The sequence below is a fragment of the Abrus precatorius genome, unplaced genomic scaffold, assembly GCF_003935025.1.
Source record: "Abrus precatorius isolate BTA unplaced genomic scaffold, Abrus_2018 Scaffold11, whole genome shotgun sequence".
Taxonomy (NCBI): domain Eukaryota; kingdom Viridiplantae; phylum Streptophyta; class Magnoliopsida; order Fabales; family Fabaceae; genus Abrus; species Abrus precatorius.
The window spans coordinates 1,147,321-1,174,043 of NW_020874303.1; the positions used below are offsets into that span (position 1 = coordinate 1,147,321).

The 26,723-nt window shown below is 33.4% G+C and overlaps 1 protein-coding gene across 1 annotated transcript; it reads right to left on the bottom strand.

The window, feature by feature from the left end:
• Positions 1 to 12,870: 12,870 nt before the first annotated feature.
• LOC113853856 (protein VACUOLELESS1) lies at positions 12,871 to 25,810 on the bottom strand. The gene is made up of 16 exons (XM_027484532.1): positions 24,905 to 25,810; positions 23,976 to 24,266; positions 22,615 to 22,754; positions 22,355 to 22,460; positions 22,183 to 22,275; positions 20,111 to 20,200; positions 19,908 to 20,021; positions 19,610 to 19,717; positions 19,430 to 19,503; positions 17,770 to 17,824; positions 15,823 to 16,004; positions 15,450 to 15,579; positions 15,144 to 15,246; positions 14,055 to 14,152; positions 13,313 to 13,466; positions 12,871 to 13,141 (listed from the first exon to the last, which is right to left on the bottom strand). Exons 1-16 carry the CDS (start codon positions 25,688 to 25,690, stop codon positions 13,050 to 13,052), a joined length of 2,616 nt encoding a protein of 871 aa, XP_027340333.1. The 5' UTR covers positions 25,691 to 25,810; the 3' UTR covers positions 12,871 to 13,049.
• Positions 25,811 to 26,723: the final 913 nt, after the last annotated feature.

Below are 26,723 nucleotides of genomic sequence, written 5' to 3' on the forward strand. Positions count from 1 at the left end.
TAATTAATTCTAAGTTGTATGATCATAATGGAAACTTCACAATTAGTGCTTAATTTTAAGGGGAGCTTGTTAGTCACCAAAGTGGCCTGACTTTAAAAAATTTTGTTGAATCATTTAATTGTGTATTGTAAATTGTTCAAAATTATTTGATGCTATGTGATAACATAAAGGGTGAACAATTTAGCTCATTAATCATAACGTTAGGAGATCACTCAAAGGTGGATCATTGCATATGATTAATAACATTAAGGAGACATGAATACACTTCATAATATGTTTGTACATCCAAAAATGACTTATATATTGGTTTGAGTGACTGATTGTCAATTAAAGTTATTTATTTAGCATCATTATAGATAAATTGTGTATTTAGGTATTACCCAAAGGTAAACTTAGATATATAATTGATGATAGTTGACTGTCTAAATCCATCAAGTTTATTCAAAGCATAAATGTTTAAGCATGTGTTAAATATTTCAGTTCCTATGAATACGTATGGCATGAGCAATGGCGTAATCAAGTTCAATGGGCTCAATTATGATGATTGGGCTGAACAAGTTTCATTCTAGTTAGGTGTTATGGACTTAGACCTAGTAATCATTATGGAACAAGAGCCTGCATTCATCATAGAGATCAGTACTGAAGAGGAAAAAACTCTTTGTGAAGCTTGAGAGAGGTCGAACAGGCTGAGCTTGAGCTTGTTGAAGATGACTATAGTTGAAAACGTGAAGTCATCAATGCCAAAGACTGAAAATGTTAGGAAATTTATGACAAAGGTAAAAGAGTATGCATAGTCAGACATTACTGACAAGTCTGTTTCAGGTACCTTGTTGACTGAGCTAACTACTAAGAAGTTTGATTGGTCATGGCCTATTTATGACCATGTGACTGACATGATCAATCAAGCAACAAAGTTGAAATCAATGGGCATGGAGGTGAAGAAATTATTTCTTGTACAATTCATTCTGAACTCATTCCTTCCGAAGTTTAGTCAGTTCCAAGTGAATTACAACACCATTAAGGATAAATGGAACATACAGGAAATTAAGGCCATGCTGGTTCAGGAGGAAGTAAGGCTAAAGAAGTTGAAAGAACACTCTGTCCATCTCACATTTCATGAAGGAGCTAGTAGTAGCAAGGCTAAATCAGGTAAGAAGGACAACAAGGATAAGGCCTTATTAAAAGTTCGTGAAGGCCAAATCTAGAAAGGCCAAAGGTGCTTCTTCTGCAAGAAGACTGGTCACTTCAAGAAAGATTGTTCGAAGAGAAAGGTTTAGTTCGAAAGGAAAGGTATATATTATGTTTCAGTATGCTTTGAATCAAATCTTATTGAGGTATTTAAAAACACCTGGTGATTAGATTCTGGTGTAACTACTCATGTGTCACACGTAATGCAGGGATTTCTTTCGATATAGCCCATAAGCAGAACTGAAAAGTTCTTGTACATAGGGAACAAAATGAAGGCACGGATAGAAGGAATAGGGACTTACAGATTGATCTTGCATACTGGTTGCTGCATAGATCTAGAAAAGTGTCTTTATGTGCTTGAATATGCTAGAAATTTGGTTTATGTTGCAAAGTTGGACGAATTTGGTTTTAATTTTAAGATTGAAAACAATACTTTTTCTTTGTATAAACACTCGTACTATTTTGGATCTAGTACATTAATTGATGACTTATATCGTTTCAATATTAATGTTAAATTTGTTGAATCTCTATTTCATGTTAAGAATAGTGTTAGTAGTAATTTGAATGTGCGTAATGAATGCTCTGCTTTCTTGTGACATCAAAGATTAGGTCACATATCCAAAGAAAAGACGATGAGGTTAATGAAAAGTGAAATTTTACCTCAATTGGATTTTGTTGAGTGGTATGTATGTGTGTCTTGTATTAAAGGAAAACAAACCAAACACACATCAAAGAATCCAGCCACAAGAAGCAGTAAACTCTTAAAGTTGATACACACTGATATTTGTGGTCCGTTTGACATCCATTCTTGGGGTGGTGAAAGATATTTCATTATCTTTATTGATGACTACTCACGTTATTGCTATCTGTATGTGTTGCATGAAAAATCTCAATTAGTGGATGTCTTACAGGTATTCATTGATGAGGTGGAAAGACAACTAGATAGAAAGGTAAAGGTTGTGAGGTCAGACAGAGGTAGTGAATATTATGGAAAATCTGATGAAAATGGACAATGTCTAGGTCCATTTGCGAAACTTCTAGAAAGTCAAGACATATGTGCATAGTATACTATGCCTGGTACACCACAACAAAATGGTGTGGTTGAAAGGCAAAATCGTACTATTATGGAGATGGTTAGGAGTATGTTGAGTTACAGTTCTGTACCTATGTCTTTGTGGATATACACATTAAAGACCGTTGTGTATCTGCTTAACAGAGTTCTAAGTAAGGCAGTTACAAAGACTCCTTATAAACTGTGGATAGGAAAAAAATCCAGTTTAAGACATCTTCATGTCTGGGGTTGTCCAACAGAAGTAAGAGTGTATAATCCATGTGAAAAGAAGCTTGATGTTAGAACCATTAGTTGTTATTTCATCGACTATCCTGAGAAATTAAAAGGTACAAATTCTAATGTCCTAACCATAATATGAGAATAGTTGAGTCTGAAAATGCAAGGTTCATTGAAAATGGTCAGTTTAGTGAGAGTGGTGAAATACAAAAGGTAAAAATTAAATAGACATATGCAAAAACTTTTGTAGTTAATGTTTCTTCTCAAGTTGTTATTCCTCTTGTTGTATTATAATCACACAACATAAGAAGACAACAAGTTAATGTTCCAAACCCACAAGAACAACATATAGAGGATGAACTAGCTGACAATGCACAAATCACAAACGAGCAAGAGGAAAGTGAATCACAAGAGATAGCATTAAAGAGGTGTATAAGGTAGAAAAGACCTGTTATTTCAAATGATTATGTGATTTACTCACTTGAGCATGAATGTGACTTGAGTATTGATGAAGATTCAGTCTCATTCAAGGAAGCCATGAAATGTAGCAATTCTAAAAAGTGGTTGAATGTCATGAAAGAAGAGTTAAAATCAATGAGTGACAACAAGGTATGAGATCTAGTCGAGTTGCCTGAAGGTTCAAAACGAGTCAGTTGCAAGTGGGTCTTTAAGACCAAACGTGACTCAAAAGGTAATGTTGAGAGATATAAGGCTAGCCTTGTTGCTAAAGGATACACTTAAAAGGATGACATAGACTATAAAGATACATTCTCTCCTGTTTCAAAGAAGGACTCTTTAAGAATTGTTATGGCTTGGTGCTCATTATGACTTAGAGCTTCACCAAATGGATGTAATAACTGCTTTTCTGAATGGTGACTTGGAAGATGCAGTTTATATAGATCAATCAGATGGCTTCTTGACCACATGTAAAGAAAGTATAGTGTGTAAATTAAAGAAATCAATATATGAATTGAAACAGACTTCCAGACAATGGTATCTTAAGTTTAATGATACCATCACGTCATATGATTTTATAGAGAACACCATTGACCGGTGTCAGTGGGAGCAAGTTCATCATTTTAGTCCTGTATGTTGATGACATTTTTCTTGCTACTAATGATGTTGGGTTATTGCATGATGTAAAGGAGTTTCTCTCTAAGAACTTTGAGATGAAAGATATGAGTAAGGCTTCTTATGTGATTGGAATAGAAATATTCTGTAATAGATCACAATGATTATTAGAATTGTCTCAGAAAGGCTACATTAACAAAGTATTAGAGAGATTCAAAATGAAAAAGTGCTTATCAGGGGTAGTTCCAATTCAAAAGAGAGATAAGTTTAGTGAAATGCAATGTTCCAAGAATAAGTTGAAACGGAAAGCAATGGAATCTATTCCCTATGCATCAGTGGTCAGGAGTTTAATGTATGCTCAGACATGCACTCGGCTTGATATCAGTTTTGCTGTTAGAATGTTAGGCTGATCTCAAAGTAATCCTGAAATATACCACTGAAAGGCTGCAAAGAAAGTCCTTAGGTATTTACAAGACACCAAGAAATACATGCTTACTTATAGGAGATCTAGTCACCTGGAAGTGGTTGGTTACTTGAATTCAGACTATGTTGGATGTGTAGACTCAAGAAAACCGACCTTTGGCTACATCTTCTTGTTGGCTGGAGATGCGATTTCATGGAAGAGCGGAAAGGAGTCCATTATTGCTACATCTAACATGGAAGCGAAATTTGTGGCGTGCTTTGAGGCCATCATTCATGCTTTGTGGCTGCAGAACTTTGTCTTAGGGCTTGATATTGTTGATAGTATAGAAAAACTGCTAAGAATGTACTATGATAATTTTGCAGTCGCCTTCTTCTCTAAGAATGATAAGTATTCAAAGGGAGCAAAGCATATGCACTTAAAATACTTATCAATAAAAGAAGAAGTGCGAAAATAAAAAGTGTCTATTGAGTATATTGATACTGATTTGATGATACCGGATCCACTAACTAAGAGATTGTCCCCTAAAACATTTTTTGGCCATGTTGGTAGGCATTATAGACAAGTCCTTGTTAGCATGATTGTGTGATTCACATATATGTGTATAGATTGTTTTGCTCATATTATTGTAGACATTTTGGAAATTCAATAAAAGTACTGTTTCTGCTTGTTTACTTGTTATCTGAATTATGTTAATGAACATGTATGGTTTAAGTTTGATAACAAGTTGAGTGTTAAAAACACATCAAAGTTTACAGTCTATAGTATGACTAATTAAAACTATCTTGATTTGAGTTGATTCTGTGATAATTAGAAGGAATTATGTCGTTAAATAATTTATGACTGCCATGATTTGATCAATTCAAATCATTGAAAGATGATGACTTGATAATATCAATGATATGCGCATTTACAGTTCATTGAATCTTTAAATTGTCACATAGGCCAAGTGGAAAATTCTTAGATTATTTTTAATAATCTTATTATAGTGGCCTATATAACTTATAACATGACTCTAATTAATGATTTAATGTGATGCTGGTTAAATATAAAATATAAAGTCATTGAAGGTATAATTGTAAATACAATTATAAGAAAATCCTCCACTCTCCCTTTAGATAAATAAAAGAGCGGTTACCAAATAGAGGTTACGGTATTTTCTATTATCTATCACTTTCACGGTCTCTAAGTGTGCTCACGGTAAACACAAGAAAGGAACTTTCTCTCAACCCTCCTAGAGGAGTTAAAAGAGGAAGGAATAGTTGAAAAAAATACAAAGGGATCAACGACATCAAACAGAGATGTAACATCAAGGAACAATGAAATCAGGTTAGTACTCTCTAAACCCTTGATTGAGTGAGCACTATATATTATGTTATGAGAACAACGTAATTCAAGATTAAATAGAAAATGGTAATTTCATAATAAATGTATTTAATGGAAATTACATAATAGAATAAGAAAATTCTAATAAGAAGAACTAATGTTGTCAGCCACAAGATTCTTTTTTTGAGTATCTAACACATACACAATGCATTCGAGTATCTAACACATACACATACACAATGCAAGATTCTTTTTCCAGAAGCTGAGCCTTGAACAATGGAGACCACAAGTTGAACTTGTCATGTAGCTTATTATAAAGTAAAGAAAGAAAATGGGGTGTACTACCAAATGATTCGCCATAGATTCTGCCAAAACTTAGGCAATCTTATTGAAAACTAAACGATTAATTAAATTCATCAAGCCATGTAGGAAACTATTATGAAAGTCAATATTCTTTTATAATCAAAAAAGTCTTAGAGAAATTGTTCATTTCTAAATTAAGAAAATATTACAACCAATAACCTACTACTGAAAAATCCCCATTAATTAGTTTAAACTGATTTTTGTTTATATCAATAAAAATTATTCAACTATGTTTAAGTCAAATAGAAATGATAATTTTCACTGAAGTTTGAGAATTCTTATAAAGATTATTTCGTTTAAAACTTTAAATTCAACAGGTCAACTTGAATCAAGTTTAATTTGTAACGAGTTATTAGGAATGACAACAGATAAAATATCTTATAATTACCTGCAAAATTTACTTACAATGAGTAAGGTATTTACTAGTTAAATAAATGTGAGTATGAAAAAAAATCTGTAAATTTTAATGTAGATGAGTGCAGATACCTAAATACCTACCCCTGTCATTTGCATATATATATATATATAGAGAGAGAGAGAGAGAGAGGTAGAATCTTCTTACAATAGTATAAGAAATTTTATATTTGCATTAGTGTGAGAAAATCATTCTCCTATTAATTATATTATTTATGAAAAATTTTATTTATACTTAAACTTTGTTCTACAACTTATATTTATGTTAAATTATATAAGCATATTTATTTTTTAAATAAACACAAATAATAAGTGCCAATATGAATATGCAAATATTTAAAATATATAGATATAGAAATTAAAGTTATTATCTATACAAATATAAAATTAAGTACGAATAGACATATATTATATAGTACCCTACAAATTACCATTCATTTGAGTCACGGTTAAGTGGATTCAACAAAGTTGGCTGCATAATGAACAATATGGAAAAAATGGTGGTCTTCTTCTGATCCACTTTGACTTGTGGGTTAGTAGTTGGCCTATTTAACAAAATAAATTATATAAAAAAATACTTCAATAATAATAATAATAATAATAATAACTCACTACTAAAATACCTCAACTGAAATTGATATTCCCAAAGAAACAAACGAATTATGTTGATGTAGGAAATAACAAGAAAAATATTAGCATAAGACGAGTAAGAGTGTTGTCCTAAAAGATTTATTCATTTTTAAGCACAGCAAAAGTTTCTTAAAATTTAATAGACTATTTTAAAATAAATGAATAAATAAATAAATTAGATAAAAAAAATAAAAGGCTAAAAGAAAATTACAGAAGCAAATGTGTCTGAGAGAGCAAATTGCTTTAATGATATCCTTTAAATAGTACTTTCAATCTTTAGTATAAAATTAATGAGTTAAAATAATCAGATAAATACCAAATTGTAACAAATATTACCTTTGGAATAATTCATGCAGTCAATTGCACGTGATATCATATTCTAGCAGTAAACAAGAGTTGTAAAATGAAGTCAACAAATAAACGGGTATAATAGTAAACATTTTACGAATGTGTTTAGTATCTAAAATTTTTTAACTTTGCTGAAGATGTTACTTAAAAAGTTTCCTTAACCATTATTAGTATAAGATATAAAAAAGTATTCTCAAAAATCTCACATTTCAAGAAATTTGAATTGTGAAAAAATTAAAATTTTATTTTTTCACCTCAACAGGTGAACATTCTCAACTTTCTTAAGAATCTAAAATTTTGAAAAAAAAGTCTCTTTTACCCTACTTCACTTTATAAATTCCAAATCATTTTTGCACTCTCTATTCTCTCTATTTTAGTAGTCTTTCTTATATTCTCTATTCCACACCTGTTAAAGATGTTTTTGTAAGAGTAATAACATTTATGAGTAAGTTTTTTTAATACCAAACATGGAAATGAGAGAAAATAAAATTATTCTCATAAAAGTTACTTAGTAAACAAACATGTGTAATAAGTTATTCAAAAAACACATTCTATAGAATCTCACTTTAAAAAATTTTCGGATACCAAACACTCTATAAAGAAAGAATATATATTATAATATGTTAAAACGTGTTCTATATTCAAATTGATAATCTAATTAGTTAATAAAAAAGAGAAGTTTGAAATCAATAAAAAAATTTAAATGAAATCAATCAACAAATGTATACAATCCATTGAAGCAATCATCAAAATAATGGTATGCTAATTTTACGTTATTTTTTATCAATAAATATCACATTACTTATAATTTAAACTAAAATTAAATGTATTAAATTAGTACTTTTAAAAATATTATCATAGCAGCTGGTTATGCTTCGTTCAATGTGAAAGTGACTCTTGAATAGTTGTAATATAAATTACATCAATCCATTTATAAAATATATTTGGTTTGTATAATCTTCATAGGAACATTTTCAATTCTATGGTGAAACATTGAGCTTATTAAACCTTCAAAATTTGAGATACCTGGATTTATCTCAACATCAATGGTGAATAGGCAAACATTTATAGTACTTGATTTTTATTAGGTATACAACTCAATGTCTAGTCGAGAGAGGACACTCGAGGATGGAATGAATGCTTCTTAAAATTCAACACAACATTTTTTATGGATATTTCCTTGGTATCCTAGAGACACTATAGATAGTTATTAAAAATTTTCAAGCTTGCCTTTGATGTGATATAAGGGATGTATAGCATATAACAAATCAAGCTAAAGAATGAAGAATTAGAGTCCTTAGAGCTTCTTTGGAAAATGTTAAAAGAAAAAGATAGAAGGAAAAACTACACATAACTGTCTTATCACAATATGAAGAATGGAGGGAAGTTAGAAAAACTCACAATCAAACCCCCTAAGAAAGCTTTTCAAGGGAAAGAATTTTCTCAAATATCAAGTGAAGCAATGACTTCCTTAATGACTCTATTAGAGGAGGAGGGAGAACCTACCAAATTAATAAAAGAACAGGTAGTGTTACAAATAGTACAAATAATGCAAAACTATAAACCAAGAGATGTAGATTGGAAACATGATCAAATTCATATTCTGACACATGCATGAAATTAAATCAAGCTAATTTTTGCATTCTAAAATAAGTACATACTTTATTCAGATGTTGTTGCCTCTACTAAGAGCTGGCCATCATAGCAAATCTAAGATATAGTCAAATTTGGACAGGCTGCCACCATTAGCGTCCACTGAGATGACCATTATACAATTTTGCAAGTCAAGAACCTCAAGCCTTGTTAAGCTTGTTATGAAAGAAATGTCACTTAAATCCCATCCATTCAAATGCATAGTTCGAAGAGTTGTTGATTGAGACAGTGATAATGATGGAGGATGAAAATAATTCTCATTGGTCATAGAAAAAACTGAGCCCGTCTATTCCTTCAAAGGTTGCATATGTTAAATTCAAGGAATCTCACGTCACAAAATTGAGCAAAAGAATCTCAAAGTTTGGAGCATCCAATTGAAGAGATATTTGATTTTCCCTGTACCATGGTGCTAATGCAAAAAAATCTCTTATATTATAATCCATTACCAAGGTGCTAACTGGTGTGTCAAGATTTACCAAATTTTTGTGATCCTGATTTCTTTGTTATCCATAAGGCTACATCACGAACCATGTCATGCATCTTCACATAGTCATTTTTTTTCTCACGTTGACAACTCAAATGAAAGTCATCCTCCTAGACCCAATCCATTGCATATCGGATCAAACCTTCTATTGAGATTTTATAGTCTTCTGGAAACAGAACAATTCAAGAACAACTCTGCTTCTTTGTTTTTCAAATAATCATAGCTTAATATAAGACAACTTAAAGCAGCTCACTCCTTCTTCCATGGATCAACAAATGCCTCAGAGTGCTTCAAGCTATGTAATGCAACTTGCCACTCAGCATTTGATTTTCCCTTTAAGGAAGATCCTAGAGCTATGATTGCTACAGGTAGTACTTTACATTTCCTTACAAAGTTTTTGTGGCACATCACTCATTGACTTAGATGACATGACACCATCCATGTTTCCATGCTTTTGGAACAAAGTCCAAGATTAATCATCAGATAAAAGGCCAAGAGGACCTTCCATCTTCCCTTGTAATCATTGTCTCAGTGAATCCCGATATCTTTCAATTTAAACTCTCCCCACTAATCATCTACTATTATAAGAATTTACTTCTTTTCTTTCAATCAAATTCAACCACATACGTTGTGCTCTTTCCTCTTCAGATTCTTCCTTCAATTTCAAGTCTAACATATCTGCTAGTTTTCCTTGAATGTTTATAGTGTTAGGGATTTGAGACACTGTAATTGATATGACCTTACAAAACAAATTTAACCCCTCAACCACATTAGCCACTTGTGTCACAATTTTTTTTTCCAGATCCACCCATTCCATACGCCCCTATCATATAACTGAAATAATCTTGGAGTGCATCTATAACTTGATTGTAAGCCACTCTTGTTGATTTAAAATAAATAAATTTTTTAGATGACTCATAGTGAATACCTGGAAGTGGAGCATGATGAGGAAATGGTTGAATATTACTTGGTCCTTTGAATTTCTCCATTGCATTTCATCCCTTGCCAATTTTTTAGATGACTCATAGTGAATTTTTTGTCCATCGCACAGTGCTGGTTCCACCAATTACTCAGCAATTTAGTCACAATGGAGATCACAATGTCTGCCATGAAATCAAAGGAAACCTGAAAATAGAATCACATGCACATATTAATCAAAAGATCCATCAATATGGAATGTATGGCCAGATCACTTAGTGCATGTTAGGATTCATGTTTGAATTGGCATGGATCCACATTCACAAGTTTTTCAACATGTTTTCAAACACATGCTTAATTGTTGGATGACAGAGATAAATTTTGACGAAGTAAAAAATGTTGGAAATGACTCAAATTTTAGTCCAAAGAAACTAACTATAACAGAAAAAAATAATCTGGATGATACAAAAAGGTATGTCCGCCACCAACTTTGTGTGCAATCAATCACAAAAGATATCAAATTGAAAAAGTAAAATTAAGTCTAATTTGGATTGCAACAAATTAACTTTACCAAAGAAATATACTCCATGCATATTCAGAGTGCGAAAACTGCATTAACCAGCATATCTAATTTTTAATGGTCAGTGGCTAATTATTGCCATTCACCAATTTTAATGATCATTGACTAGTTATAGTTAATTTTTTTTCTTTCCTATCAATTTTATTGTTCTCCTTTATTGTCTATTTCATTATGTATTCTTTGTGGTGATGAGGTGATCATATGTTCCCTCACATATGTAGGTATTAATTGATTACGTCATTGATACTGATTATGTGTTTGTCTTTAAATATGACCATTTTGTGCTTAAGTATTTAAATCTATTGTATGCATTATTTATCTTGTATATCATTCCAAAAATTTTATTATCAGTTATTTATCTATTCGCTATATCCTAGCATGATGCTTTTGAAGATGGTTGTTTCGGCATATAGCTGATAGGGATTCACATCCATGCTTTTTCATTTTTATGGCGGGTGCCGGCGAAAGAGGGGAAAGGTTAATTTGATGGTTTGTGTCACTAATGCCAAATCATGTTTTTTTTTTTCTTCCGTTTTTTAGATAGTAATTAAGGTATTGCCTTAAAACAGGGATTTAGATGAATATGTAATTTTAATTAAATTTAATTAATGAATTCTATAACTAATCATGATGAGTTCTTATTTAATAAAAAAATTATCTTTTTTACTTTAACATGACCATGGTCCTTTACTATCTTATTGAAAGCTAATGAAAATGACTTTCAACTCTCATAGATAATTTTTAACTTATTTTAATAAATTATTCAGTATAACATATTAAAATAAATTCACATATAATAAAAGCTTGCTGTATTAAATAAGACCTTAAATAAATTAAATAAAAACTTAACTAAATTTTGTTTCTAAACACACCTTATCTCCTTTAATAACATGAGATCCAAATTCTTAAAATAGGAGGACTTGATAGTTACCAATTTGAAACAATTGAGGCAAGGATAAAATATCATATTGGAAGGAAAAATTTTCCGTACTGCAAAATTTTCATGGTTGGAACAAGTACAATCTGTAACAGGCTATCTCAATCAACAAGTTATTAATGATTAAAACTAACTTTGTGGAAATGTTTCACTAATGATAAGTTAAATTAATTAAATTATAACATCAAATACCTTACACAAACCTAGTTAAGAATATTTTCTAGAAGGATTTTTTTAACCTGTATAATATTGTATAAGATAAAAAATATATATAGTAATTTTTTATTAAAAATTATATAATTAAATACAATTCAATCCATTAACAATATTAAATACCAAATGGTTCATTATATTCAACGTGAGAATGACAATACCATCATTCAAATTCAACTGTCCTAATCCTTGAATTGCTAAAATACACAACAATCTCAATCCAAAAAGTGCAATTTCTGTCAACTATATTTTATTCCAAGTAATTTGTGCTTAAGCATGGTATCTTTGAAACGTTTGAGGAACCATTAATGTGTGCCATTTTAGTCCTTAGGCTTGAACACTCTTCTCTGTAAGACTCAGTCAACGAGCATTGTCATATTTTTCTTTTGGTACCAGTTAACTTGTTCATCGATATACATAACCATAGTTAACTTCAGAGTTGTAATATTTGAAGGATTGAATAAGTACAGTTTCATAACCATAGTTAACTTCAATTAGCACAACGTCGTAATTTGTGTATCTTACAACAAAGCTTATGTGAAATTCCATTCATACTGCATTGCGTAACACCCAGTACCTCTCATTTCCTCTAAAAATAATTTGGCCATGCTCCCAGTTCCTTAAATAACATGCTATAGTCTTATTACGTAAAGACAAATCTTTTATCCTACTAATAAAGCCCATCATATTTGTTTATATGATCCTCCCATTATATTTAAAAGTAAAATATATATATATATATATATATATATATATATTAAAAAACCATTATTACAAAATGATTTTAATGAATCTCCAAAATAAATTTTAACAAAAAAATAAATTATTTACTCTTTAATCTGTATCGTTATGAGACTATTAACAAAACTCTATTTAAAAGATGGGCATGCATTTACATATCAGTGACAATTATTCAGGCGCTTACCTCGTCCATTCCAAATTGGATTTGACATCGCCAAAAAACCGTCTTACTTGAGATACACAATCGGTTAAGATTTGCTAATTCATCCTCCCATTCAAACATGCAGAGTTGTTTAAAGATTACATATATTTCAGATAAGAAAAATGCTTTTCACATACTACTAAATATTTACACGATGATCATGTCGTTTGATAAATTGACACTTGTATATTCTGTATCAGTATCTCACACACACAACAATGAAATAGGAATCAAGAAATGGTTAATACAATTAAAAAACTCAGCTGTGGTCACTACTCATTCACAAATTGTATTATACAGGTACATTGACGATAAATCAAACAAAAATGTAGGAAAGACACGGAAAGTGAATGGCCTCTTGCAACTATAGGAAAAAGATAAAGACAACATTTAAAAGCACATTTACCTCTTGACATTAGCAGATAAGATACATTTTTAACAAAATATACACAATAAATATTCCAACAGAAGGACCATCATAAGTAGGGAACGGCATAAGGGAGCAGGAATCCAATGAAAGAAAACTACTAAGCACCTTGGAAAGACAACCGATCTCGAAGAGTATCAAATATAGTTGAAGCTGCTGCATTTTGTGCAAAAGTTAATTTCAACCGACCAAGTAATTCACCGTCTTTTGCCTGTGAAGCAGCATCGGCAGCTTCCTTGGCCATACCAATTCGAGCATATGACTGTCCAAGATAGAGAGGAGTTATGTAAAGCTGTGGACAAGCCCAATACACAAGGGCAAAAATATAATATTAAAAAAAAAGTATTTCTGTTCTATGGTTGGCAAAGTACTAATTTCAGATAGTCTTGCGTCCATGCCAAAAACTCTAATTTGAACCATAATTTGTGGTAGTGTTTAGTGTAGTGTACACTTTATGCAATCCTTCTGGGAAATTAAGTGGATCACAATACTCCAATGGGACAAATTTGTTTATGCCTTCTGTTTAGAATTCTATTCAAGGCTGGTCAATGGAGTATTTATTTCTAACACATGCCCTTTACAGCATGTTTTAATCTCATCAATCACCTCGTTGTAACTTGAATTTTCAATCTTGGAGGATATCTTACTCTGCCTACTTGTACTTCTTGTTTTCTAATAAAAAATTATATAAAAATACCCCCTTCCCAGAAAAAAAAATTCAACCATTAATTCGTTCCTGCATCATAGTAACAAGAATAGTAGTAGTGGTAGGGTGATGAGGATTAAGATAATTATGATCAGAGAGGCAGGAGTGTAAATTATCACATCTATCGAGACAAGCTTACAATACCTCAGCTCTTTCTCGAGGGTCTGCAAGTTTTGGGATATATTTAATAGCTTCTCCCTTTTCATCTGCTTCAATGCATGCCTCCACAAATGGCCTATAACCTATAGATACACAGAACTCGAGTCAAACCTAGACAAAAACAGCATCCTCCAAATCCAATATACATAGTCACATAGAGTGCCTGAAATGAGGAAAATATGCTCGACCAATTTAATGCAGTCATTATTAGTAGTAATTATATTAAGTTGGATAACATTGCATGTTCACCATCCAGACAAATCTGCTCATCAGGAAATAAAACCTTCAATATCTGTTGGAATTTATCAAAGAAACATCCAAATTGGCTGAACAGAGACAATCCTCTAGTGGAGAGGCTTCTGGCTGAAGCTGGAATTCTTGATTAAAGAATTTCTTGCTTTGCGCTTCTATAACCATCTAAAATTTACTGTATATGACTAAATTATTAGAATAAAATTTTCCAATTAGACATCAGAAAAAAAACAGGATCACCATACAAAAACAACGAAGGGAGAACTGTCCTCAAGAATATTAGAAACAAATTGGCCTTAACTACCAAAAGCTGTCTCAAAAGGGGACAAGTGCCTAAGTCTTTCAAAGCCTACTTTAGCCACATTTTTATCAATCATGGGACATCTTAACACCCTACCCCTTCATGCCTAGGATTAGACATCTAGAGCATGAAGTTTGCAAGATTTGACATCTATGAATGGCCAACATCAAGATTGGATAAACTGTGATATCATATTAGAAATGGATTGGGCCTAGCTCAGGGAGGAGCGTTGCTCAATTCTTACAAAGCCTACTTTGACCATATTCTTAGCCAGAGCAGTATGAGACATCCTAATTCCTAACAAAAAAGAAACTCGATTTCAGTGATGATCAATTTATTTTTATTTTAATGAAAGGAGAGTAATATATTGACGAAAGAAAAGATTATAAGGAGGAGGATAAGAAATATCCTCCTAAAAGTGATGATCAATATCTATACCTGTACCTGACCCATCCATTGCAATTTGAACTTACCAATTCCCTAGAAATTATAAAATAACACTATCAGTTTAAAAAACTTACCAATTGGAGGTTTCTTTTCCTTTGAAAATTTTTCTAGGGCAACCCAATCCTTGATTGTAGCCAAAGCAAAAACTTTAAGCCAATACCATCTCTTCTCAGACACCTGAAGTAATAGAATAACAAAAATTGTGTGCCTCAAGAACTAATTTAGATAGGACAATAGGTATAGAGATAAAAAGTCCTCCTAATTTTTAATATCTTTGGATTTTCTTCTCAACAAATTATTAATGAAAAAAGGCACAGAATGAAGTATTCTTTACCTTTTAAGAACCCAATTAAGATACATACAAGTTAAAATTTACCAACCTTAAATTCTGTTTTCACTTTCATTGCAGCCCGATGATTTCCCAAGACAATACAAGTACGGATTGTATCACTTATACTTGAATCCACAAAAATAGCTTGCTTTGTAGTCACTTCAAGATCATGCTGAATTCTGCAGTAGCAACAGTATCATAACTTTCCCCTTTGATTGCAAAGCATAAATATTTATTCAACAAGGATTTATTTAACAATTTGTACCAAAGTCTGAACATATCTCCAGAAACATATGAATGATAGTTTCCTCATAAATATATGGAGTTATTAGCACAAAAACCACTACAAAAGGTCTAACAAATGAAATACTGAAAGATATATTTTATGATCTGGTGATGTGACAAAAAATTAATAATCACACCTTAATAGTTTTGCATGCTCCTCAGCTGCCTTTGATTCAAAGGTATGCTCCTTGGTTTCAGCAAAAAGATTCTGTACCTTCTCAATAAGTTTTATTCGAGGACCATGAAGTGGAGATCCCTTGCTTGCCATGGGATTTTTCCCAAGTTCCCACGATTCTTTCCACAGAAGAAATGCCACATCCTACAGGGATTGATGTAAACTTTCAGTCAGTGATGTAAATAGTAGATTATGCAAAAATTGCAAGGCAGAAATCCCTAGTACTCTAAAGCCATGCTTGAAGTAAAAAGCATATTACTATATTAGACAATGACAACAAAAAAATCTTATTTCACTAGTTGAAGTCAACAACTACATGGATTACACAATCCTACTAGACTCATTCAAAAACTAAATTCTCACAGATATCATTTATCATGAATATGTTCTTTTTTGTCTCCCTCTAATCTTTTTCACAAAGCTAAAAATTATTCGATCAACTCTTCTTTCTAATGCCTCAAGTGACCTTCCAATATGTTCAAACCACCTTAACCAATTTTCATTCATCTACTTTCCAATAGGTGCTATCTTAATTTCTCCTTGCATACAATTACTTCTTATTTTGTCTTTTCATATGTGAATGCACACCTGTTTTAACATTCTCATTTTTGCTACTTCTATTTTTTCTTGAGTAGTTTCTTTAACCCATCCTATAGCCCATATTTCTTGCTTCCACCAGTTTATGACTCCCTTTCAGTAACTTGCACTCCACTGCCCTCATTAAACTCATCAACCGTGAATGAGGTATAAGGCCACCCTTCCTCGAATTTCCTCCTTCAAGCCATGAAGAAAATTCCCAAATATTGTTCATAAGGTTATTTCAATACTTGAGCAATCAAACACTCAAAACTCTTGAATGTATTCATCAACTCCTCTCACTTGTCAGAGCAGCACCGAGAGCTGCTCAAAAACATCCCCAACTTTGATTTCTCCATATCTCTCGAGCAATTCTTGTTTAAGTTGCTCCCAAGTCAACTTTGCATATCCATAAGCAAAGCATTGAAGATATGGATGGTGGATACCTCCGTACAGAGGTGAGCCAAATTCACCTGAAACTCAGGGTTCATCTCCATCACACCCACTTGGATCATTCATCAAACATGGGCAACTCTACTTTCTTAAATCTTAACTGACTGACGGAATTCATCTAATGATTCCCCTTGCAGCCTCTTCCATCAAGAGGAAAATGACAGCCCTCCTTTTCTAGTTCTCCCTTTTTCACATTACTTCCTATCCCCTCCTCCTTTTCAAAACAACTCACCTACAAGCTCTTGCTGAGCATTGTAATCAACTGCTCCTGGTTCACATCAACTTTGCTCTATAATGCAGCAATGGATGATCAAAGATTAGCTATTTCGTTTTCCAAAGCTGCTGCCTTGTGCTCAGTCTTCTTCGGGGCCATTCAAACTCTCTTAATGCACTGGCCTCCATCCCTCATCGAATTTGGCAGGTCAAATCAGTTCATACAAATCAATTCCAAGAATGAAAATGAAACAGAAAAATGAAGAAAAAACAGTGTGTATTATTGAAATATTATGCAAATTCACTAGCAAGGACTACTGCCCAGAGCCAAGCTCCTACAGAGAGCTATTGCTCTCCATTCATACATAACAGAATGATTCTGTCAGATATCGTCTCCTCTTACTACTCCAAACAACTATAAGGGCACATACACCCCACTCAATAACTAACTTCTCTCTTTTTACTCTATCAACTTCAGCTCAACACCTTTCTTTATTCTTCCTTGTGTAAACCCTCCACACCTTGGGCCATGAGACAACTGCTGAGCCCATTCTTCCTTTTGACCCTGTAACTCATTTTGGATCCTATCAAGATGTTTCATCATAAACAGATTTCAAATTAGAAATTACACATACAATAAAAATTATTGGAAAGAATGAAAACATACTTGAAGTTGCCCAGTTGATAAGAAGAAGTCCTTCAAAAATTCATGTTTATAGCACCTGAAATTGAGATAGTCATTATCACATGCATCCTCAACACATTGTATACTTCAAATTTGTGTTTCTACTTTGGTCATTTTAACAGAAACAACTATGAGTAAGCTTAAAAACATGAACATAAATATTCATAAATGCTGTTCATGTTATATTTAACCATTACATGCACCCATCTCTGTCGTCTTCTAACTTTTTTTAAATGCTTGCCTCCCAAGTTTACCACTTGAGATTTAATTATTAATGTGCTGATGACGAACATTCTCAACAAGACATTGTTAGGGTTGCAGGGAGATTAAATACCTAACTAGGAATATTATCAAGAAAAGGTCAAAAGGACAGAAAATTGGAGAACAAGAATAGAGAAATATGTATCTGTTGTCGATTAATATTAATATCAGAACAAACAGAATGCTCCTTCACAAGGGTTCCCCCCTTCCCTACCAAATATACACTGTACAGACTCAGTTCCTCTTAAGAATTTTTTAGTACATCTATAGCACAATACATCTTATTTGACTGCAATTGTAACTGCCTCATCACACATTGAATACTTCAAAGTTCAAACTATGGTTTTAGTTCTGTTCATCTTAAAAGAAACAAATATGCCTAGGCTAAAAAACACAAATACAAAGATTCATAGAAGTTATTCATGCTATATTTTAACCATCTACCCATCTCTCCATCTTTTTTTACAAATACATGCCTTCCAACCTTCCCACAGTAGTAGTTATTATGTCAGGAAGACGTATGTTCTCAACAAACACACTGAACACTTCAAATCATCTATCAATTTTCTTTTTACAAATACATGCCTTCCAACTTCCCCACAGTAGTAGTTATTAAAATGTTGGGAGGACATATGTTCTCAACAAACACGCTGAATACTTCAAATCATGTCAAGGTTGTTAAAATCCCTATTCGAATTTAAATTGTGTGTAAAATCAGGGCTGAGTAAAATCGTTGTACAATTCTGATTTAAATCATAAAATCCCTCAAATCATGGGATTTTACAATTTCACCTTGACTCTGAAAATTCCTCGAAAAGTCTCATTTATTGAATCCTAATGCAGTTGTTGCCTCTTTCATATCTCCTTTTTATTGAACCCAATTTTCCTCTAGCAGCTTTGAACCCTAACATTGTTGTCAATTCAAGTCCTCCCAGTGTGTGCAGCCTGGTCTGCAGCTAAACCCAGCAGTGTGTGACTGCTCTGAATTTGAGTCTAGTGCTGCTGTTCTTGAATCTTTTCTGTTCTGGTCTATTTTGTATTCATGCCAATGCATGACATTCTTATGGAATATGGATTATGATTTGTGAGTGCTATTGTATTTAAGTGCTTTTACTAATTTAAAGGTTTTTTTTCTAATTTATGCTATTTTATATGCATAATATGAATTTATAAGCATATAAAGAATTTTGTAAAATCTTATGATTCAATTTACCATTTTCAATTTTCACAACCCTTTACGATTTAAAGTAAAACCACATTTTAGCTACCTTGAATCACGTGTTTATAGTTTTGATCATCTTAAAAGAAACAATTATACCTACTCTAAGAAACATGGATCCACACTGTCTTGCCTTCAGGAATATGGTTCAAGGTCACATACCGTGCATAAGTTATAAATAAGTCACGTGCCAATGGTCTGGCCTGTATCGTTCCAAAAAACTCCAATGGCTGCCTCTGCATTATCCATAAAAGTGTGCATGAGAGATAAACTCATATATTACTCCATATAAATCACAAAACTAAAACATATCAAAATATTGAAGTTTTCCACAGCCAATACCTTTTGCCAAATATGAAAAAGTACAAGGTAAACAAGGTCTGTATCACCACATTCAGTTGCCTTCATCAGGGCTGTATCTTCTTCTCCAATGCTTAACAGGAGAGGTACCTGAACAAATGAATTAATGAATACAATAATCAAATATCCCACCAAACAATCAATTTCCTTGAATAAAACACAAGAGACAACAGACACAAGCCAACAAAATGGTCTAAGGGAGGCACAGGAGGGGGAAGCAAAGAATAATAAGCCACTAATTCAATGTGCATCCATAAACACAAGAAAATAAGAATAGTACCTGTTTAGATGAACGAGGTTCATGTTCAACAAGCATGGCGGCTAACTTTCGTCGACCATTTTTGTCTGCATGAGCAGCAACTGCTGCATAAGATATGCCTTTGCACAGTTTTAACTGAGTAAAAAAATTGTAAATTTCATTAGTTAATGCAGAAAATAGATGATCAAACAGTGTGTGACTGTGTGCAGTGGGGGGAGGAGGACCTTATCTAGCAGAATCTCCAGAAGAGTGGTGTCGGAAATTGCCAACGAAGCAGTTATCTTTGAACATGCCCAGTGCATTATCACTACCTCCTACACAAAGCAGTCACAAAAAACATCAAACCCACCCATATACTAAAAGAAGATTGCTAATGATTTAATGATACTAATGAGAGGGAGAGGGTAAAACAATCAATCAACTAAACTGCTGTAGTTATTAGATCCACATACTGTTTCGATATGTAACCCCCATAGTTACTAGTTAGTAAAATAATTAGTTAGTTAGTTGAGGGGTGGGAAAATTAGAGAAATAAGATATGTTGCCAATAAACAAGAAACAGGGTTGAGAGGGAGAATTTTATCTTGTGATTTGAGAGGAAATTCAGATTGTTGTGGAAGAACCCAGGCCTCTCAGAAAGTCCTGGGAATCATTTGTACTTCTTTTCTGTCAATAGAATTTTTTCTTTCCATAGTTCTGACCCAGTCTTATCATGTTTTCAGACAAGTTCATTTAAACTAACAATATGTACCTATTGTACTCCAAGACCACACCCTTACCGCACACAATTGTATAAAGTAAAAACATTATCAGATCTTGAGTTCTCCTTTGCAAAAAATGGGAAACAAAGACTACACTATCTCAATTTTCACACCAATATTTAAAAGCCTCCTAGACAAGCATTTGAAAGTCTAAAATTCCCCCGATAATGTCAAGTCTTTTGTCTAGGCTGCAATAACAAGACTAGTACATGACTTGTTGAACATAAGTAGACCCATTGGATATGTAATTCATTTAGTTTAGCTGTGTTCAGTTTCATTGAACATGTGATTAGTAAGGTCCAGGTTCATAATTAATGAAAATTCAGGACTATTCTGATGGGGCCATACGAAATGGACCTCAGCTTCCATCCAATTCATGCATAACTTATAAAGGACTAAGGAGAGGGACCACAAAGGTAGAAATAGAATGGAGAATGAGCTGTAAGTGTGGTGGAGGAGATTGTTATGCAACAGAAAAGTGGCACCAATAGACTGGATACTTGGCAGCATCGAAGAAAATGTGAAGGAAATGGAGGGTGGTGCAAGGAGTTGTTAGATCACTAAGTGATTCAGGATGGCAGTACTGCTGTAGCCATAGGGCAGCAATAGCATTTTGCCTTTTTGATATTCTCTGTTTTTCTTTCCTAATTTTAATGTTTCTACTTTATACATTCCATGTATTTGCAGCTTGCCCCTAGTAGTTTATTTATTCTAATTTTCACAGCTAAAATTAGTGCCTATCATATTAACTATTAGATAATATAAATATACACCAAGCTGTCTAGAGTGCGCATTGACACTCATTTTCATCATACGCTTCTCTTTGACTAGCCTTGACCTCTTCAGTCCAGATCTAGTCTCATATTCCCTGATTGTGACCTGAGTTGACAAACATTGCTCAAAGACATTCCAATACCTCAATTTCATTTTTCTGGCTTTTGTGACTTGACCCATGCACACATTCCTGAGGACATTAAGAAAGCAAAGACCCATTTTACCAATTATGTCAGTGATCCTCTCCTGACAAATTGGATGGAAGCCACCAGGATGCCTCAGCATGATCCATAAAGGTCCATGAAACATTGAACATATATGCTATACTTTGGTGCATTTGGCTGGCGTGTAATTCTCACATCTTTAAAGAGATTTCTTTGGATGCGTAATTAGTTTGGAATAAGATTAGGCAGTTGGCTTCTGCTTTTGTGTAAAGGACATGACTTTTAATTTATATAAAGGAATTTCCCTAACATGTTGAAGGATAGGGTAGCTTAGCTTTATTGATGTTTTCTTCTTTCTTTCATGTTTGTATTTGCTATTGTTTTAAGGAGAATTTCTTATCCTCCAAACTCTGAAGTCATCTTTTTGTCTTAATGAATTTCTTCTTTTATCCCAAAAAATAATGGCAACACGATACAAGACCTAACAAGTGATGCACTAATTTCTGATCACATAATAGGGAAGTTCAATCTAGCATTTAATCAGCCGGTGCCAAACAGCTATATAATATACAAACCATACAATATACATACACTTACTTGATTCATTCCAAGATATTCTGATATCCTCAGTGCAAGCAGATGTCGGTGAGCATTAATCAGGCGACCAATCAGAACAGATGGTGTAAGCAACTGATGGCAATAAGCTAATTCAGTACAACATCAAAACAAGCAATTTTAGCACTGAGATAAACAAGTAAGCCTTAAAAACCTTGTATTGCTGAATATTAAGAGGAATTCCAATCTCAGGGCTGCGTACTGCATTCAAAACCCGCAGAATTTTACACATCTCTTGAATGCGATCACGTTGAAAATTGCTGCCAAAGTCAACTGGAAATCATTACCGAGAGCAAAAATATCAGAAAATATGCTTGTTCCTCTTAAGACATGCACTATCAAACAGTGTACTTAAGACAACATTTTTATAAGACATCACGAGGACACCCAATAGAAAATCCAAATCAAGCTCACCTACAAAAGGCTTGCCCATAACTGGCTGCCCTTAGGAGAGTTTGCTGGCGTGAAACATCAAATTCATGACCTGCAGCATCAACACAAGCTTCAACAGCCTCTGGAAGGGACGATCTTATCAATCTCAAATTTTCATCTGCCTGGTGAATGATAAGAAAATCAGAAACTCATCTACAAGCATGAACTGTATGATGATGCCATAATTCAAATACAAACGGAGACTGAATTATCAACTAAAATCCAAATAAAGCAATAGTCTTTTTGCCTTGATTTTGATAACAAAAACATGTCATAAATTATCCATAAAATGCTTGTTTGATTTGTCGTCTTCCTTTCAGTAGCACTAAATTAGAAAAAATAAATTAACTCAGATTCAGTCAGCCAAATTTACCTATATCTTCCATTACTGAAAATAATAGCCATTCTTCTTTTCCTTCAAAATGTAGTCAAATAAAGGTATATTATGTCATCAATAGAAAGCAATGCTTAACATGTGCAACACTAATGGCTTTAAAATATACTTTGATAAATAGAATTAATGTTGGGAGCTGTAAAAAGTTAAAAACCCACCATATTAACTATCAGCAAGACATACTTGAGGATTCAATTGGGTTGTTTACAAATAGAATCAAATTAAATCAAAATCAGTTTGCAATGTTGCGGACTTGCAATATATAAATATTGGAATACACATTAGAACTACATTCTCTTGCATTGTATGAATATATGGATAAAATAGCATCACAATGCTCAACAGAGCATAAGCTAGTGAATCTATATTTATATTTAGATAAAAGGCTACATCCAAATAATTAACATAGAGTCTTAGTAAGAAGTGGCATATCAATTAATGACTCAAGGCCCTTGCATGATATAGTAGCTTCTAACTACCACAGACAAGCAGCACAAGCCTGACCACAGTAAGATTCATTGCCAGAGTTACTAACCAAGTCCCTTTTCTAATTCTTAAAATAATTTTTATTAAGACAAAAAAATAAAACTAATGCTCAAAAGAGAGGTTTTAGGCTATGGGAAATCTCCATCAAGCCCTGCAGACAAGTAAATTGATTTTCGAGGTCTTTGCTCTTTAAGCTCACACACATAATCTGCACCCTTTCTTTAGCAAATAGCTTAAGTCTGTAAACTAAAAAATTTATGTGTGAATGTGAGACAAATTCAGAGTTTATTAGCTGGCAGTCAGTGATTAAGATATCTGAATTTAATCAATAACATGCATTCGTTGACACCTCAAAGTTCCAGACATATAAACTCCACATAAAATAAAAAATTTAGAAATCTAGAGTGAAAATGATAAAGTCAGTCATACAACAGTATAGCAATTGCAGGAAAAGAGTCCCTACCTTGGCACTTCGCCTATCAAAATGATCCAAGGCATCGTATAGTAAAGCAGCAGGTGATGTACTTCCAATTGTGAAGATTGAAACAGTGGAATCAGGAACTCGCTGTAGAAATTCCATATTAGTGTTGGACAATATCCTCACTCCATCACATTCAGGTATAAGAATTATTGGTTCATCGTAAAGGTAGTGAACTGGATCACCATCAGGACCCATCATTAAAAGCATATCATCCCAGTAAAGCAGCACAGCATCCATTCCACACCAAGCAAGCTGCTCTGGAGGAAGAGCTGACTGCATGCACAAAAGCAATTATTGAGTTAAGAATGTCATGTAAGCAGCTGACCCAAACCTAAAGTGAGATTTAAAGAATAAAAATGGTTTAAACACACAGACATAATGAACAGAGTGCAAACATCATAACATAAACATTATGGACATGGTGCTGGTAACAAATTAGAAGATCTAAAATAAGTTTGCATTCCAATATCAGTTACAAAATAATAATTAATTCATGGCATTCTACATTCATACTAACAAAAAAAATCTTAAGCATTCATCTATCATGACTTTCACATATCTTTCACATTTAAATATATATATAAACACAAAAAGTATATGCCAATACTGTGCATGCACAAACACAAACCCATAACAATGTAGAGACCACAAACATTATGAAATACTGCCCATTTTTTTTCAATAAGACATGATGATGGAGTTTAAGCTTGGGTTGCAGCACCATTTACAAAATAACAATTTAGTGACGACACCACCCAAATTCAAATTTATGCTACACATCCAAAATGAAAAATTCTTAAAGCATCAACTATCATGATTTTTGCATACCCTCAAATTCCACAAACCAGCTATCCCTCTTCGTTCAAACACACAACGCATTTCATAATCACAACACAACAGAAATTACGAACCTCGCACTCCCTCTCGATGATAACACTGGTCAAGTCCGAAGTGGTGACCAAAAGCCTTCCATCGTGCGTAAACGACGCGAGCCACTTACCATCTCGCGACACCACCATCTTCTGCAATGGTCCACGCAACACTTCCTCTCCGATCCTCTGCACGCCATCTTCCTCCACGGCGAGCACAACTGCATCATCAACGCCGAGCAAAACCTCGACATTCCCGGACACAGTGTACTGGGGCTCAATCACCGCCATACAATGCGGCATCTCGTCAATCCCCGGATCGGCGAGTTTCACCACATTAGGGTTCTTGAAATCGGCGATGCAGAAGAGCTGGTTGGCCTCGGTGATGCAGACCAAGCCGTTTCCCCAAAAGGCGCAATCGGCGACGTTGTTTTCGAAGCATTCCTTGCCGAGAGAGAGGTTAGGTTCGATGAGGTTGGCATGGATATCGTAGCGGTAAACGGTGCCGTCCTGGACGACGCAGATTAGAGTTTGGTCGTCGGTCCACGACATGCCGACGAGGCGTCCGCCGGAGTGGCGCCAGACTGTGTCGGCGAGGAGGTGGCCGGAGGAGGAGAAGAGGCGGAGTTTGCGGAGGGCGGACTCGGCGTGAAGTTGGACGATCTTGGAGTCGTCGCGGATGACGGCGACGGGGCCGGCGAAGGGGGCGGCAGCGACCTTGTTGCGGGCGAGGTCGACGTGTTTCCATTTCATAGGGTAGAGTTCGGGCTTACGGTAATAACGGTTGTAGAGGAGCTGCCACTCCGCTGCGACAGAGACGTTGGCCATTTTGGGGGATTTGGGAGGGTTCGATTTGGATCAATCAAACATCTCTCTCTCTCTCTCTCTCTCTCTGATGCGTTTTGTGAGAATGGAAATGACGAAGGAAAAATGGCTTTGCGTCGACGAACCCAGTGACACAGATCAAGTGTTTTTTACTCTCTTGTTTTTTAGGGGAAATTAATTAATTAACCTGTGTCGTTTTTAGAGGTGTTTGGCATTTTAGATTTGAATAATCAGTTTTAAGGTTAAATAAAATTAAAAAATTTGATCGGTTAAAAAATATTGCGATTTGATTTGAGTAAGTATAAAAATAATACTAAATTTAAAAAAATATTTTGGGTCGGTAAATAAATAAACTTTCACTTATTAGAATAAAAATATATTTGAAGGGATTTCAGTGTCCCTTTTAACTAAACAAATCATGTGGATTCATGTTTAGATGATATTTAATATTGTTTTTCACTATAATTTTAGTTAGCTTAGTGATTTAATTTGGATCAAAAGTTATATAGCTTTGGAAAGCTTAAAAAGGCACTGGTGCTTGATTTTAGGAGAGTAACTTTGTAAATATATTCAGCATGATTTCTATTTTTAAAAAGAGTTTTTTAAAAATGGAAAAAGAAAACTGATTTGTTGATAGGTTACTAGAGGATGCAAATTTATTAGATTTTTAGGTTTTTCATAATATAATTTTAATATACAATTTTAATTTTTTTATTTTTTTTATTTTTTATGATAAAATATTTATTAATAATAAAAAATTAATTATTAAATTTAAAATGTCATGTAATATATTTTTTTGAAAAAAAATTATTTTAATTTAATAAAATTCATAAGTATAAAAAAAATTACTACTATAAAGTAGTAAATGTGTATATATTATAAAAGACATAATTTGTAGATTAATTTTTTAACTCTATTTTTTTAATTTTATATAATAAAATAATTACAAGTTAGTTCTTTTAAAATAGATAAATACTACCAACAGAGGTTGAGTCAAGTGATAAGCGACTCGTTATTACTTAAGTAAAGTTTTGGG

Coding starts and splice junctions, on each gene's coding strand:
- LOC113853856 (XM_027484532.1), bottom strand. CDS start 25,690: ATGGCCAACGTCTCTGTCGCAGCGGAGTGGCAGCTCCTCTACAACCGT. Junction 22,461..22,614: donor TATGGGCAAGCCTTTTGTAG/GTGAGCTTGATT, acceptor TGACTTTGGCAG/CAATTTTCAACGTGATCGCA. Junction 13,467..14,054: donor ACCCTCGAGAAAGAGCTGAG/GTATTGTAAGCT, acceptor TATCTTGGACAG/TCATATGCTCGAATTGGTAT.